We start from the raw sequence: 17510 nt of genomic DNA on the forward strand, positions 1-17510 counted from the left end.
AGCCTGCTCCCTCCGTTCCAAAATATAGATCGTTTTAATTTTTCTAGATTCATAGATTTTGCTACGCATCTAGACAACTAATACATATAAGTTCATGGCAAATATTATGAATCTAAAAAGACTAAAATGACCTATATTTTTTGGAACGGCGTGAGCAGAATTTTTTTTCTAGCTGGAAGCCTAGGAAATGTACAAACACACCATTCAAGATACTTTTTTTTGAGAGGGAAACGGGTAGGAACGTTAATGTTTAAACAGCTGAGGTCCGTCTGTACGCTGAGAGCAATTCGGCCCAAATCTCCATTCAAGTCCATCCGCGGTCAAGGCCCAGCGGCCCAAGACCGGTAAAGCCCTCGTCTCGTCTGCAACTTCCACTCCTCCCTTAAACCCTCGCTCTCCGCCGCCCGCCGCTTCCTTCCTCGCTTCCCCAAACTCTAGCGCACGACCGGCGGCGGCGGCGAAACACCGCCTCGCCCTTCCCGAAATCCTAGCGCAAGGCGTGCGCTTTCGCTCTCCCCATCGGCCATCATGGCGCCGCGCCCCCGCAAGCGGGCCTCGCACCCCACCAAGCCCCGCGCGGGCTCCCGCCGTGGCGGCGGCGGCGGTGACGACGACCCCTTCTTCGAGTCCGAGCCCAAGCGCCGCCGCGGGGGCCGCGACGAGGACATCGAGAGCGAGGACAGCGACGACGATGCGGTGGGTTTCGGCGGCGCCGTTGATGAGGATGGGGACGAGGGGGTTAAGGAGGAGGAGGAGGAGGAGACTGCGGGGGAGAAAAAGGTGCGGATGGCGAAGGAGTTGCTGAAGAAGCTGTCGGACGCCGCTAAGAGGAAGGAGGAGGACGAGGACGAGGATGAGGACGAGGACGAAGCCGGGGGCAGGCGGGTGGCGGAGATCCTTCAGAGGAGGCAGCTCGAGGAGAGCGGGAGGAAGCGGAGGGAGCTCGCCTCAAGGTCAGCAACATTTTGTCCTTGAGGTCTCCCGTAATGTTTGTTTCTAAGTTGTCTCTGGTTCTGCGTTGATATTTAGCGCTTTGAGGCTCTCCATGATGATGTATTGTATAACATACATGGGGATTGCTTTCAATTAGCTACATTTCATAGTGTGGAACGAGAGGAAAGGAGCCTCGTTTGGTTCCGGACAGTAATTAGAGTAGAAACTGCAATTTAGCTATCGCCATAGATTAGCTCCCATTAAAGCAAACGCCTTTGCAACCCTGGCTGTGGAGTTGTGGGAGGAGGCGATTGATATCTGGTGGTAAGATTGGGGTAATATTGTTGCTTGGTTTCGTAATCTAAATGAAATCACAGACGCGCCCAGGGATTGAACAAATAAATGGCTGTCTACACGCTACTGGTTTGGACCAGTAAATTCCAATGCTAACCATGTAGAAGTACATTCTGGTTGATTCCATTATTATTTCGATGATATCGCTTATAGGATAGGAAATACAACACTTTGAGGATAAGTATAAAATAGGAAACTGAAGTAATTTGAATTCGGAAAGATACCGGAAACCGGTCAGTAACCGTTCTGTATATTTTTTCTGTAACATGTTTTTTGAATTCTTATATAGGCCTTCAACCATAGGCTGTTGTCATGAACTTGTACAGTTCTATTTACAAATTATTTACAAATGAGGAAGACAGTTAGCATGACTTGGTTTGCATGGATGGAAAGGAACTTAGAGTTAACCCTCAATCCATCTTCACTGTTGTTGTTTTTTTTTCTCTTTTTGCTACATATGCATTTTGAGACATTTTTATATGCATTTGGTTAGGGTATATTGGATAGCAGGACCTGCTAGCCGCCCTCCCTATGGAGGGTTTGATTGCTTCTTTTAGGTTCTTCTTGCTTGCCAGCTGCAGAGTTCATTCTTGAATAGCCACGCCACCTCATGATATCTAACAAACTAACCACTATGAGATAAGGCTAACTAGCTAGCAAGCTAACTAACCAACAAATGATTCTAACAAGTTAACAAAATAATTGGAACACATATAAACTGCTACAAGTCCCAGCTCATACCATTTTACCCCTTACGGTGTTGATGATGCACAGAACGATGAAAGAGGGAAGTGCTGCCCGTGACAGCTGGTACCAGACCGCTGATCGGCTGATGTCCCAGTCGCCGCATGCAAGGCATTGCTTGTCGGCTAGGGGGACAAAGTCACCATGTTGGGCAGGCCACCCCTAGGTAGCCTTCCGCTTGTTACAACTTGGATAGACAGCACCAAGACCATCTCTATGTGCTTGGGTAGGGGGATGCAGAGGAGGGCTGGCAATGATGGGCCAGTGCTGCAGCACAAAATGCGATGACCCGCACACAACTGCAGCCTGACACTGCAGCTTATTGATCGTGCGCACAAGCAGTACTCGATGCTCTTAATGATATGTGTTTGGTGTTAGATGAGATAACTTGAAGAACAGGCTACTCACCCTCCCTATGGAGGCTTGGACTGCCTCTTTTAGGTTCCTTTTACTTGCCGACTATAGGATTCAGTTCATCCTTTAATTGCCATGGTATCTCACGAGATCTAAAAAACTAACCTCTATGAGATAAGGCTAACTAATGAGTAGCTAGCTATGTAGCTAACTAACCAACACATGTTGCTAACAAGCTAGCAAAAATTGCAACAAGTAAACTGTTATGCATGTCCTGCTGCCTCGCCGTATGCATAGCTGATGAGCCGCTGGACTGACCCAAGGCCAGCCCATATTTTAATTAACATGGAATCTTTTCTGGGTAGCATTGTTGAAGATATAATAATAGGTGGTTAAAAGGAGATTTATGTCCTGAGTGCTTGGAGATGCATTTGATGAAATTATCTGATACAGATATTGGTATGCATAACCACTATTAATCAATCATGTGAAACTGAGTTTGGCAATTTCTCCATTTTATTTATAGCTATGATGACCTTTTAATTGAATCCGGCTTCCATTTTGAAAGCTTTTACTAAAGGACATGATAAAGCAGGCCATGTCTATTTGAATTAAACTCTGGACTTCTTTTTGTACAGCTGATAATCTTTGAACGTGAACTTGTACATATAATTAAACTTTGCAAAAACTGTTGCAGGGTTTTACCACCAGAACCCAAGGATGGCTTTAAGTTTATTGTGAAGCATCGACAACCTGTAACTGCTGTGGCTTTATCCAACGATGGTGATCGGGGGTTTTCAGCATCAAAAGATGGAGTCATTGCGCATTGGGATGTTGAAACTGGCAAAAGTGAGAAGTATTTATGGCCAAGTGAAAATGTATTGATTTCTCATCATGCTAAACCACCTCTATCAGCTAAAAGAAGTAAGCATATACTAGCTTTAGCTGTCAGTTCAGATGGTCGCTACTTGGCGAGTGGTGGTATGGACCGTCATATCCATTTATGGGATGTTCGTTCGCGGGAGCACATACAGGTAATTAGCAACTTTGCAATTTCTGGAGATATGTTTGGAAAGCCGATTTGGTTGGACTAGTCAAGAGAATTTATAAATTGTATCTACCTAACCCCCCATTCAAACATTGTGACTATATATTGATTTGTTTGTTTTTGACAGGCTTTTAGCGGTCATCGTGGGCCAATATCATGCCTTGCCTTTGGGCCGGATTCATCAGAGTTATTCTCTGGTTCTTTTGACCGTTCAATAATGCAGTGGAATGCTGAAGACAGAACATATATGAACTGTCTATACGGCCATCAGAATGAAATCTTGACCATGGATGCGCTTAATAAAGATAGGCTTCTGACCGTAGCACGGGACCGGACAATGCATCTTTGGAAGGTACTAATAGTTTTTAAGCATATATGTGTTTGCTACACGACTGAAGTTGTCTCATTAAATAGAACATATCTTCAGATGACTTGGAAGAGTTATGTAGTTAAATTGACATTTTCCAGAATTTTGTTTCTTTATAACTAGAAATTTGCACATAGAGAAAATACCTCCACTTGTGCCAAGAAATGAAAGTAGCACAAAAAACCACCCATAGAAAAAAAGTCAAAAACCCATGTTGCTCTGATTGCACACAGACTAATCCAAACCTACACCAGCACGAACCATATTGACCCCATCTGATCCTGTTTTATGCCATCCCAAGCAACCTATTTCTCCGGTAGAGCAAAGATTACATATCCTATCCCAATTGAATGTCTGCATAAATGCTTCAGTTTACTGAGATGTTTATTGTTTTCTTAAATTCTCACTGATGAAGCAAACCTCCGCCTGAGGAGCAATAGTGACTCCGGCTGAGGAGCAATAGTAACATTGGAGGGAAAGAGAGACAGTAGAGGAATGGAAGAGTTTGGCTAAAAGAGTGGTTTGTGCCTAGGATGGAGGTTGCAGCTGAGCTGATGGGTGAAAAGTGTTGTTTGCATAGTGAGAAGTGGGAATGGGATTGAGATTGGGATGTGGGAGTGGGTTTCTGTAGAGCATGGGATCTTTACAACTCTTATGGTGACTGAAGTGTTTTTGTTTTCATTATCTCGGTATGGTACCCTTTTATTTGAAAAAGAAGCTATAGCATACATAGTGCAACAGAATTGGTAAAGATTCTGTACAACTTATACTGTATCATGTTTCTTTCGCAGCACAACATAGCAATGTTGGGTATACATTATGCATACTTCAAAGATTTAACCAGGACTCTACACTTTCTTAGGAACATCAATTAATTATTCACGATTTTTTTTTGTGCGAGTCACGTGTCAGATAGTGTGATGTACCCTGATAGCTGTAGACTCTCTTTATGGACAGATTCCGGAAGAATCGCAGTTAGTGTTCCGTGCTCCTGCTGCTGCGTCTTTAGAGTGCTGCAGCTTTATTGATGACAAGGAATTTTTATCTGGATCTGATGATGGAAGCATCGAGCTTTGGAGCATAATGAGGAAAAAACCTACTTTCATAGTTAGAAATGCTCATCCTTCCCTCGACAGTGATGATCAAGAGTTACCTAAAGGTAAGACACCATGTGCGAATAGTCCTTTTGCTTAATGTAAGAATTTTCTATTGCGATATCTGTGTCTCTGTTTTATTACCTTAACTACTTTCTCTTCAAGATGGCCATCAATGGAAACATCAATTTCATCATACCTGGAATACTTTCTATTCCTTATATTTGTGGACTCCATATAGCTTACCTCTCTTCACTGTGCAGAAAATGGAATTCATAAACCTGAAAATGTCTCAATGGCCCAGTCATGGGTTAGTGCTGTTGCCGCAAGAAAAGGTTCCGATCTTGCCGCATCAGGAGCAGGAAATGGTTTAGTTCGTCTCTGGGCTATTGAACCTGATTCTAAGGGAATTCGACCTTTGTTCAAATTTAAATTGGTATGGTACTCTTGCTATTCGATGAATACCACTGTCCTAAAAATAATAGCTTATCTACTTTAGACCAGCGGCCAATGTGCAGGATTCTCATTATATATATTGTTGAGACTCAACACTACTGGAATTTCTTAAGTCGAGTCTATAGGTTCTGGGAGTTTTGAGTGGGTCTTAAAAATCCTCCAGGGGCATGTACTCTACTAGCTGTGCACATATATGTCATTTGAGGGTGCTCAGTGTTGATTAGTTGGCAATCTGTAGGGCACACTTCTGAACCTGGCATTCTTAAGAATGTGTGAAATGTACCGTCAACTATTTCGTCTCCTTAGACATTTAGTCATATCTTTTACTTCGTTATTACTTTGGGCTTGCCTTGATCACCAGTTAATCTTTTGCAATGTGGTATATGACTTTGTGTTGGTCATTAATTGTATCAGTGCTTCCAAGCTGGTTTACTATTCGGCAGAGGTCATGTTATGGTCCATTTGGTTGGCGAACTATTTGTGCATAGGGAACTAAAACAAAGAGTTCTAGAAGGTTACTCCAACTGGACAGTTATATAGCATGTCAAGTTTCTATATTTCTAACCCATGCTTGTGCTGCTACCTTTTCTTTTTCGCCTTAGATATTGTATTCTGTCACAGGCCATTCACTGACCTATGGTCTATTATTATTATTATTATTTTGAATCACTTGATGGAAAGGGCACTCAAGTCACATTCTCTTAATAATTTCTCAAATTTAGAACTTAAACCCTGCGAGCTAGCTACAAAGCACAAATAGAGCTCAACTAATTTGAATCAATTCACCTCTTGATCACCCAAGTTGTAGTTCTTTTGTTTCAGTGTATTGGATCAGAAATCACTACATTCCAATTTCTTTAAAAGAAATGATGTATGGACTCGGTCATTAGAGGTTTCCTCAAAGTTATGGAATAACTGTATTGATGGAATACCAAATACTACATTTGATTATGATAATCCTCCTATTACAATAGGGTAGTGCTTCAGACATTTGTTATGTAATTCACTCATTATAACTATGGTCATTTTGTACAGTGCCGAGCCCTTGCCATGGAACATCATTTTTTTTGTTTCATTTAATTATTAAACTACACCACTACAGTCCTTTGCTTGATTGAACTCATCATGCTAAATATGCAAAAGAAAGCTTAAGATGTGCCTTGCTGTGGGTTGCAAACCGTTGTTGATATATTTTCTCTCATGGCCAGGATGGATTTGTCAATTCTCTGGACATTGCCAAATCTGGACGCTTTATTGTTGCTGGTGTTGGCCAGGTCAGTAAACCATGCTCCCCCTTTGTCGACAGTTCATATACTTGATACTCCAGCTTCGTTGGTTTCAATGCAATTCTTTCTTGTTATTATCTTGAAATATGGGTTAAAAAATGTTCAGGAAAGCTTCCTGCATAGTGTTAACTTTTGTCATAAGAGCCGGTAGACTAGCTGCCGTTTGTTTTAAAGTTGTTGGTTTTTCTATGCTTCAACAGGGTAAATAATGTGCGAAGATCCATTTATGCTCATTCTTTATGCTAATTGTGCAACTCTTGCAATACAAAATTCTTATTGCTAATTTTCAAAGCTGAATCCCAGTACCTAAATCTTTGTTTCATCAGGAGCCTCGCCTTGGAAGATGGGGCCGTGTTCGGTCGGCGCAAAATGGGGTTGCCATCCATCCAATCCGACTAGAGGGGGAGAAAGACGAGTTGTAGGGTAGCTGATTGGCATTGTCAAGGAACACATTCAGTGTTGTAGAAGATGACATCAAAAGCGACACCTCTAGCATTACACAGTTCAGCATGCATACTACCTGCAGGAGGAATTCGGTACAAGAGGGTCAACAGCAAGCAACGGGAATTTAGAGGTGTGAACAGATTGTTTGAGCTCAGAAAGATATGTATGTTCGTTGGTAACCATCCTACCGGATGCCCCAACTAGTAACTTGAGGCAATTTTGTAACTCTTCTGCCTTTTAAAGAGTAACAGATTAATTTGTCAAACAAGTGTGATCCGGCCTGCCTGCCTGTTGTTTCTCCAAGCTCTTCTTGCTCGGGTCGCAGATCTGCTCGGGTCGCCGTGTTTTTCCTTGATCACATGGAACACGGTTCGTGCTGTGATGATGTTTTTTTTAGGGTCCAGCGCTGGCTGATTGCTTGCAACCGTCCAGCGTGGAATCTAGCTGTGCTGCTCTGACAATTCCTATCGAAGATGAAATTGCTACTCCCTCCATTCTCATATGATGGGCACATTTTTTCTTGGTTCAATGACCAAGGTAAACAAGTGTGCTTATCATCCCATTTACTCGCGTCATTAGATTTTCCTCGTGAAAACCAGCTGTTAAACTCGCGACGTTTCGGTGTCCACGCCAAGCCACGTTTCGGTGACCACGCCAAGCCGCGCCCGTCCAACGTGCATGCAAAACGATTTTGCATCCCGCGCGCCCTTCTTTACTTGGACGGTAGTTGAGAGGAAATCTATATATTGCGCGCACATGTGGGAGGAAAGCCGTCCGTCGCAGAGGGGGAGCAGCTGCCGGCGAGCTAGGGAGGGGAGAGGGAAGGAGGTGGAGCGGCCGCCAGAAGGAGTGGGAGGTGGGAGGAGCGGCTGCTGGTGAGGTCGCTGGTGTTGGAACCGAGAACGTCGATTGCTCGCCTCGGAACGACCTCACTTCAATTGTTGGAACCGAGAACGTCGATTGCTCGCCCCGAAATGACCTCACTCGCGCTCACTCGCTAGGAATGGCCAGCAGCCCAAGGAAGAAGATGAACAGTGTTGTTTCGGCGACAAACGCCCCCCGGCGACGAGTTCGCCTGTATGTTGGCCGATTTACTCACACCATCAAGCTGTTGGTTACAGAGTGAGAGGTGCTACTTATAGCCGTGGCAGAGCTCACCTCCATGCCCCACGACTCCCACGCCATGGCCGCTGCATGCGCGATGTCGTGCCCGCGCGACGCGCTCGCGCACACGGCGTGTCCACGCACTCAACGGTCTGGCGATATTCGTGCCACCCCTCCAACTAACACGCGCACCCGCTGCATCGCCTGCACGTGCGAGCTCGATCCTATCGCGCCGCGCCTAGCTGGCCCGAGCCGGCAGCTCTGCTGCTCCGTGCTCGCCGTCCTCGGCGTCGTGCGCCACACACGCACGTGCCTGGTGCACGCACTGTCCAAACTCACGCACACACACCTATTAATCCTAACCATGTCACGATTATTTCTAACATTCACCCCCCTAATCTTGACATGGATCGATCACCGTCTTCACAGGAGCGCCGGGGTCTCGCCGAAGTCGGCGAGCAGCGCCGTCTCCTCCTTCTTCTTGCGTTCGCAACAATACTTGGCGATGTGGCCGCGTTCCCCGCACTCGAAGCATCGGCCGCGGTTCCGGCTCCACCCGCGCCGGCTTGAACCCGACACCGTGCTGCTCGCATCGTCGTCGGTGTCACCGTTGCCGTCGCCCTTGTTGCCACCGCGTCGTGTGTCGCTGCCATTGCCGCCGCGCCGTGCATCCTTGCCGTTCCTGCCACGCCGCGCGCCGCCGCCGCGCGTCTTCTCCTTGTTCCGTTGCCGACGCCGTTCCTCCCACCGCTCCTCGGTGAGGTACAGGCGCCCAGCCACCTCCACAGTACCTTCCTCCGCGTCTTCGTTGTCTGCTTCCTCCGCCACGCGCAGCCGCCCAACAAGCTCCTCGATCGTCGCCGTGTTGAGGTCGGTGAGCATCTCGATCGCCACGGCCACCTGCTTGAGGCGCTTGGGGACGACGCGAAGGATCTTCTCCACGACGCGGTGGTCCTCCAATGTCTCGCCCATCTCCCGGAGGCTCGCGACGAGGCCGTTGATCCGCAGCGCGAAATCACCCACTGTTTCGCCGTCGCGGAACGCGACATTCTCATACTCCTTCCAGAAGCGCTGCACACTCGCAGCCTTTACGCGATCATCGCCGACACGCATCGCCTTCACCGCGTCCCATGCCTCTTTCGCCGACTTCTTCACGGCGAGCCCGGCCTTCATCTCCGACGGCACCGCGCGCAGGATGGCGGCCATCGCCCGCCGATCCTTGGGGCGCTCCTTGCACACGGCCTCCACCGCGTCCCATAGTTCCATCGCCTCCAGCGAGACCTGCATGACCAACGCCCACTCGTGGTAATTCACCTTAGTCAGCAGCGGGATCTCGACGGAGTTGGTGTTGACAACGCGCTCCACCGCGGCGCTCGACGAGCCCACGCCGTCGAACATCTTGAGGCCATCCTTCGCCGGCGGCGTCTCCATCCTAGCTCTGATACCAATTGTTGGAACCGAGAACGTCGATTGCTCGCCCCGGAACGACCTCACTTCAATTGTTGGAACCGAGAACGTCGATTGCTCGCCCCGAAACGACCTCACTCGCGCTCACTCGCTAGGAATGGCCAGCAGCCCAAGGAAGAAGATGAACAGTGTTGTTTCGGCGACAAACGCCCCCCGGCGACGAGTTCGCCTGTATGTTGGCCGATTTACTCACACCATCAAGCTGTTGGTTACAGAGGGAGAGGTGCTACTTATAGCCGTGGCAGAGCTCACCTCCATGCCCCACGACTCCCACGCCATGGCCGCTGCATGCGCGACGTCGTGCCCGCGCGACGCGCTCGCGCACACGGCGTGTCCACGCACTCAACGGTCTGGCGATATTCGTGCCACCCCTCCAACTAACACGCGCACCCGCTGCATCGCCTGCACGTGCGAGCTCGATCCTATCGCGCCGCGCCTAGCTGGCCCGAGCCGGCAGCTCTGCTGCTCCGTGCTCGCCGTCCTCGGCGTCGTGCGCCACACACGCACGTGCCTGGTGCACGCACTGTCCAAACTCACGCACACACACCCATTAATCCTAACCATGTCACGATTATTTCTAACATTCACCCCCCTAATCTTGACATGGATCGATCACCGTCTTCACAGGAGCGCCGGGGTCTCGCCGAAGTCGGCGAGCAGCGCCGTCTCCTCCTTCTTCTTGCGTTCGCAACAATACTTGGCGATGTGGCCGCGTTCCCCGCACTCGAAGCATCGGCCGCGGTTCCGGCTCCACCCGCGCCGGCTTGAACCCGACACCGTGCTGCTCGCATCGTCGTCGGTGTCACCGTTGCCGTCGCCCTTGTTGCCACCGCGTCGTGTGTCGCTGCCATTGCCGCCGCGCCGTGCATCCTTGCCGTTCCTGCCACGCCGCGCGCCGCCGCCGCGCGTCTTCTCCTTGTTCCGCTGCCGACGCCGTTCCTCCCACCGCTCCTCGGTGAGGTACAGGCGCCCAGCCACCTCCACAGTACCTTCCTCCGCGTCTTCGTTGTCTGCTTCCTCCGCCACGCGCAGCCGCCCAACAAGCTCCTCGATCGTCGCCGTGTTGAGGTCGGTGAGCATCTCGATCGCCACGGCCACCTGCTTGAGGCGCTTGGGGACGACGCGAAGGATCTTCTCCACGACGCGGTGGTCCTCCAATGTCTCGCCCATCTCCCGGAGGCTCGCGACGAGGCCGTTGATCCGCAGCGCGAAATCACCCACTGTTTCGCCGTCGCGGAACGCGACATTCTCATACTCCTTCCAGAAGCGCTGCACACTCGCAGCCTTTACGCGATCATCGCCGACACGCATCGCCTTCACCGCGTCCCATGCCTCTTTCGCCGACTTCTTCACGGCGAGCCCGGCCTTCATCTCCGACGGCACCGCGCGCAGGATGGCGGCCATCGCCCGCCGATCCTTGGGGCGCTCCTTGCACACGGCCTCCACCGCGTCCCATAGTTCCATCGCCTCCAGCGAGACCTGCATGACCAACGCCCACTCGTGGTAATTCACCTTAGTCAGCAGCGGGATCTCGACGGAGTTGGTGTTGACAACGCGCTCCACCGCGGCGCTCGACGAGCCCACGCCGTCGAACATCTTGAGGCCATCCTTCGCCGGCGGCGTCTCCATCCTAGCTCTGATACCAATTGTTGGAACCGAGAACGTCGATTGCTCGCCCCGGAACGACCTCACTTCAATTGTTGGAACCGAGAACGTCGATTGCTCGCCCCGAAACGACCTCACTCGCGCTCACTCGCTAGGAATGGCCAGCAGCCCAAGGAAGAAGATGAACAGTGTTGTTTCGGCGACAAACGCCCCCCGGCGACGAGTTCGCCTGTATGTTGGCCGATTTACTCACACCATCAAGCTGTTGGTTACAGAGGGAGAGGTGCTACTTATAGCCGTGGCAGAGCTCACCTCCATGCCCCACGACTCCCACGCCATGGCCGCTGCATGCGCGACGTCGTGCCCGCGCGACGCGCTCGCGCACACGGCGTGTCCACGCACTCAACGGTCTGGCGATATTCGTGCCACCCCTCCAACTAACACGCGCACCCGCTGCATCGCCTGCACGTGCGAGCTCGATCCTATCGCGCCGCGCCTAGCTGGCCCGAGCCGGCAGCTCTGCTGCTCCGTGCTCGCCGTCCTCGGCGTCGTGCGCCACACACGCACGTGCCTGGTGCACGCACTGTCCAAACTCACGCACACACACCCATTAATCCTAACCATGTCACGATTATTTCTAACATTCACCCCCCTAATCTTGACATGGATCGATCACCGTCTTCACAGGAGCGCCGGGGTCTCGCCGAAGTCGGCGAGCAGCGCCGTCTCCTCCTTCTTCTTGCGTTCGCAACAATACTTGGCGATGTGGCCGCGTTCCCCGCACTCGAAGCATCGGCCGCGGTTCCGGCTCCACCCGCGCCGGCTTGAACCCGACACCGTGCTGCTCGCATCGTCGTCGGTGTCACCGTTGCCGTCGCCCTTGTTGCCACCGCGTCGTGTGTCGCTGCCATTGCCGCCGCGCCGTGCATCCTTGCCGTTCCTGCCACGCCGCGCGCCGCCGCCGCGCGTCTTCTCCTTGTTCCGCTGTCGACGCCGTTCCTCCCACCGCTCCTCGGTGAGGTACAGGCGCCCAGCCACCTCCACAGTACCTTCCTCCGCGTCTTCGTTGTCTGCTTCCTCCGCCACGCGCAGCCGCCCAACAAGCTCCTCGATCGTCGCCGTGTTGAGGTCGGTGAGCATCTCGATCGCCACGGCCACCTGCTTGAGGCGCTTGGGGACGACGCGAAGGATCTTCTCCACGACGCGGTGGTCCTCCAATGTCTCGCCCATCTCCCGGAGGCTCGCGACGAGGCCGTTGATCCGCAGCGCGAAATCACCCACTGTTTCGCCGTCGCGGAACGCGACATTCTCATACTCCTTCCAGAAGCGCTGCACACTCGCAGCCTTTACGCGATCATCGCCGACACGCATCGCCTTCACCGCGTCCCATGCCTCTTTCGCCGACTTCTTCACGGCGAGCCCGGCCTTCATCTCCGACGGCACCGCGCGCAGGATGGCGGCCATCGCCCGCCGATCCTTGGGGCGCTCCTTGCACACGGCCTCCACCGCGTCCCATAGTTCCATCGCCTCCAGCGAGACCTGCATGACCAACGCCCACTCGTGGTAATTCACCTTAGTCAGCAGCGGGATCTCGACGGAGTTGGTGTTGACAACGCGCTCCACCGCGGCGCTCGACGAGCCCACGCCGTCGAACATCTTGAGGCCATCCTTCGCCGGCGGCGTCTCCATCCTAGCTCTGATACCAATTGTTGGAACCGAGAACGTCGATTGCTCGCCCCGGAACGACCTCACTTCAATTGTTGGAACCGAGAACGTCGATTGCTCGCCCCGAAACGACCTCACTCGCGCTCACTCGCTAGGAATGGCCAGCAGCCCAAGGAAGAAGATGAACAGTGTTGTTTCGGCGACAAACGCCCCCCGGCGACGAGTTCGCCTGTATGTTGGCCGATTTACTCACACCATCAAGCTGTTGGTTACAGAGGGAGAGGTGCTACTTATAGCCGTGGCAGAGCTCACCTCCATGCCCCACGACTCCCACGCCATGGCCGCTGCATGCGCGACGTCGTGCCCGCGCGACGCGCTCGCGCACACGGCGTGTCCACGCACTCAACGGTCTGGCGATATTCGTGCCACCCCTCCAACTAACACGCGCACCCGCTGCATCGCCTGCACGTGCGAGCTCGATCCTATCGCGCCGCGCCTAGCTGGCCCGAGCCGGCAGCTCTGCTGCTCCGTGCTCGCCGTCCTCGGCGTCGTGCGCCACACACGCACGTGCCTGGTGCACGCACTGTCCAAACTCACGCACACACACCCATTAATCCTAACCATGTCACGATTATTTCTAACAGCTGGTGGTCGGGGTGGTGGATGGGGCGGCGGAGCTTTGGATTCAGGGTTTCTAGGTGCGGTGAGCTTCAATAGCCTCCGGCTATAAAAGAGGAGGGGGCTGGGGCGGTGGAGGGTGGCGGTGCAGCCGGTAGAGGGCGAGGCGGCACTCCTGCGCCGCCGATTGGGCAGGGCAAGACTCTGGTAGGCGTGGCCGGTGGCGGGGGCGAAGAGAAGACGGCGACGAGAGTGGTTAGCGGCGGTGGTGGTAGAGGATGGAGGTGGAGGCGCCATCGAAGCTGAAGGAGGCGTGGGCACTCGGCTGCTGCAATTGGACGGGTCCAGTCGCATGTAGCGAGGAATAGACGCCGCCATAGGTGGGTGCCTGTAATCAACTTGCTCCGGTAGATCGTGGGCTCTGTTATGCTCATCTAGCCAGGCTCGCTGTTGCCGCCAACAGGCCTCGTTTCCGGTCCATTTCTGATTTCACCACAGTTCGAATGAGTCCGTGCGGCCCATAAAGCCCAAAGAAGGAGAGCCGCACTGATCGCGTCGGTCGTGTCGTGTACTCGTGTGACTATAAATCCCCCTCTTCCCTCCCCTCTCCGCCCGCCTCCCTTGATCGCTTTCCATTCTACTGCTCGGCCGCCGGGGCCGGCCGCACTACCCCGCCCAGCCGCCGCTGATACCCTCCACCACCGGATCTTCTGGCCGTCCTTTTGCGGCACCCGATCATCCGCCTGCTCGCCGCCCTCCGCCGGCTTGGGCGAGAGCGAAGGAGATGGCTGCTCGGGGTGCTTGCGGGGAATGCCATCGGTTACATGCTGCCGCGCGGGGCTCCTCTGTCGCAGCACCCGGATCCAGCGCCGCGGCGTCGGCGCTAACCACATCAGCGCCCTCCCCGACAGCATGCTCCTCCAGGTCCTCGTCTGCCTCGGCTGCGCCCGCCGGTGGCGCGGCCTCTGGGCCCTCCTCCCCGAGCTCACCTTCCACAACATCGGGCCCGAGCCGCTCCGCTCCGCGCTCGCCCAGGTCTCCCGCCCTGCGGGTTCTCTAATAATCCGCCCCCCCCCCCACCCCAAACCACCATAGGCTCTCGTCGGCCGGCATCTCGGAGCTGCTCCGCGCTGTCGCATAGCTTGCGCCGGTGGATCTCCATGTCGACATTTGGGAAGACGTAAGCGTCAGGGGCGACTCGGATGCCATCGAGTTGCCGCGCTTTGAACACACCACCTCCATCACACTGCGTTTCGACTCATGCTTGCCGCGATGGTTGACGCTGGCGGTGCCTGATGAAGGTTTCACGGCGATTGAGAACCTCTCGCTCCGTGGCTGTAACATCGACCTTGGCGACCTGCTCCCACGCTGCCCGCGCCTGCGGAAGCTTCGGATTTACAGCTGGCAGTTCGATTCTCTCACAGTCCACTCGACATCGCTCGAGGAGCTAGATCTGTTTACCCCTGTGCAGCTTCGGCGAATCGACATCTCGGCCCCTGTGCTCAAGACACTTAGGTTTTCTGCCAATCATAGTTTCGATAATGAGTTTACCTCGAAATTCTCAGCACCACTAGTTGATAATCTCTCATGGCGGTATAACTGTCTGTCCACAAGTGAGAGGTTTGGTGTGATGTGGTTCATGTGGAGCATGACCTTATTGACGCCAAAGTCCCTTGGGCACGTGCACGGCCTTCCGGATAACATTCTCTGGTTGAACATAGGGGCCAGAGTGCGTATAATCTCCTGCTTAATTCCTTGCTGTTCTAGTATTATTGATTTCATATTTAAAAGGCATGCTGTTGAACTGTTGCAGGATAATTTGGGCGATGTTACCCGGAGCTTTGAGCAAGAGATGTCCCGAATTCCAGTGAGAAATATCTCTTGTTTAGCGCTGGAACTGGCAACAGAAGAGCATGTTTATGGAGCAGTGTTGCTGGATCTTCTTGGGCTCTGTTCCTCTATCCAAAGGCTTCAGGTGACACTAAATCAATATGATAATGAGGTAATTATTATTCTTATTCCTTTTTTTATTGATATATTTGTTTTGATCGAATTACTATAGTCTTATGTATGAGATTGCAAATTATTGTGAAGCATCAATAATACAATGTACTTCCATTTTCGTGTAGAAGGTCAAAGCATGCTCCGTAAACTGTCCTTGCCACCAGCCTTACAACTGGAGGAGTCAAATTATATCCTTGACTGATCTTAAAGAAGTCTCTATCGAAGGCTTCGAAGGAGAAGAGCATGAAGTTGGTCTGCTGAAAGTACTGCTGAGATGTGCTGCAATGCTTGAAAGAGTGACCATCAACTTCTCTAGAAATGTTCCACGAAGTTGCAGTGCATACATGGAACTCCCTAGCATTTTAAAGGCACATCCTTCAGTAAAATTCAAAATTTACCGCTGGTGCGGTGACCAGGTTTTATTTGGATGATTAGGATGCTCCTAGAGGTAACGAAATATAGTATGCTTTAGACTAATCTCACCGAAACTAAAACTTGTGCTTTATCACAATTGATGTTTCTCCCTGTTTGTTGCTGAATAAGTTTCTATTACTTCTTTGAATGTTGCTGATGCTGATTTTACACTGCAGTGATGGCTGCTGTACTGTGTAATTGCTAGACTGTGATACCATGAGGGTTTCGTGTGCTGTATTACCCATTCTAGCCCGATGCTTGTGTCCAGACCTTACCCACTACAGAAGCAGCATCTTCTTCCTTTCTTTCGTTTTTTTTAAATTTAGCAACCTCCTAAATCCTAATTGTGCTACCCGCACCCGCATATGGAGGAATAACTTTAGCACTTCTGTTCAAGCTTGGAGGTACATGTGGCTAAAATGTTTCTAGGGATGAAATCTGCTGCTGGGACATTCTATTCTTTGTATTATCAGATATTGATGAAGCCATGGTTTGTATGCGATGACATATACAGCTATGCTATTAAATTTTATCACAGCAATATGGTATTAAAAAAAAGTTATGCAATGAGTAGGTGACAGTCGTCTTCTATGTATGCTTTTATGACTCTACAATCTTTTGAAATGATCATAGGAAATCTCTTTGTAGTGGTCAAGCAAATCAGGATGTTGGAGGTATTGTGTAATCACAGTAGCACTCAGAACTAAGACATAGTTTAGAACTTTAGATCCTTTTATAAAGCAATTACCTTGTAGAAAATAATTATTCTGCAGTTCTATGATAATGTATGTTATCGGGGCCTCTTAACTGTGCTTATTCTCTTATCGTGGAATCAGATAGATCTTTCTTTGCACTTTTAATTCTAATTTGTTCTGCTTTGGGGTTTCTGAAATATTTGTCGGAACGCATTGTGCTACTGTTTGTATTGTCAAAAATTGAACATTTGCCTTGTATTTCTGGATAGAAGATTTGCTGTACGTTTAACTTAATAGCCTAAACGATAAAATGGATTCTCGATACTACAATCTGGCATAACTTCATTGTCTGGTATTCCTACTTGGAAGATGTGTATGACTAGCAGGGAGAGGACAGAGGAGCATGGTGGAATATGACCGTGTGCATCTGGTTTTCTTTTACAAAACGACTGCTTGATGTTTAGCCGGTTCAGTCTGGTGGGCTTTTTTTTTAAAAAAAAAGATAGTCTGGTGGAATTGGGCGACCCAAAACGAGGGAAGAAGTGAGCGCGTCTCGAATGATGGTGGTGACCTTGCTTGACATCGTCATCAAATACAGTCTTGGCCCCATAAAAAGCTCATCTGGGCTTACCGTATCGAACAGTGCCGTTCTTGGCCCATTTGTCCATCCAGGGAATTTGGGGGCACGGAGCAGAGCACCTCGTGAGGTAGGAAAATTCTGAACCTGTGCCGAACAGCACACAGGATGCAAGAATGGCAAGATCCTTCAACACCTGATGAACAAGGAGAAAACGACGCTGAACGGCTGAAGCGCACTTGCAGCTCAACGCGATTCTTCCGTGCCGCCAAATCAATCAA

General features: G+C 51.1%; 2 protein-coding genes across 2 annotated transcripts; both read left to right on the forward strand.

Moving 5' to 3' along the window:
* The first annotated feature begins 394 nt into the window (after positions 1-394).
* Positions 395-7383, forward strand: LOC112878214 (U3 snoRNP-associated protein-like YAOH). Its single transcript, XM_025942646.1, has 7 exons — positions 395-953; positions 3083-3419; positions 3561-3785; positions 4758-4959; positions 5158-5330; positions 6559-6624; positions 6963-7383. The coding sequence occupies exons 1-7, from the start codon at positions 529-531 to the stop codon at positions 7056-7058; spliced, it is 1524 nt and encodes a 507-aa protein (XP_025798431.1). The 5' UTR covers positions 395-528; the 3' UTR covers positions 7059-7383.
* Positions 7384-14201: 6818 nt separating this feature from the next.
* Positions 14202-16105, forward strand: LOC112877033. Its single transcript, XM_025941231.1, has 3 exons — positions 14202-14574; positions 15353-15541; positions 15669-16105. The coding sequence occupies exons 1-3, from the start codon at positions 14350-14352 to the stop codon at positions 15972-15974; spliced, it is 720 nt and encodes a 239-aa protein (XP_025797016.1). The 5' UTR covers positions 14202-14349; the 3' UTR covers positions 15975-16105.
* Positions 16106-17510: the final 1405 nt, after the last annotated feature.

Source organism: Panicum hallii, chromosome 9 (genome assembly GCF_002211085.1).
Source record: "Panicum hallii strain FIL2 chromosome 9, PHallii_v3.1, whole genome shotgun sequence".
Lineage (NCBI taxonomy): Eukaryota > Viridiplantae > Streptophyta > Magnoliopsida > Poales > Poaceae > Panicum > Panicum hallii.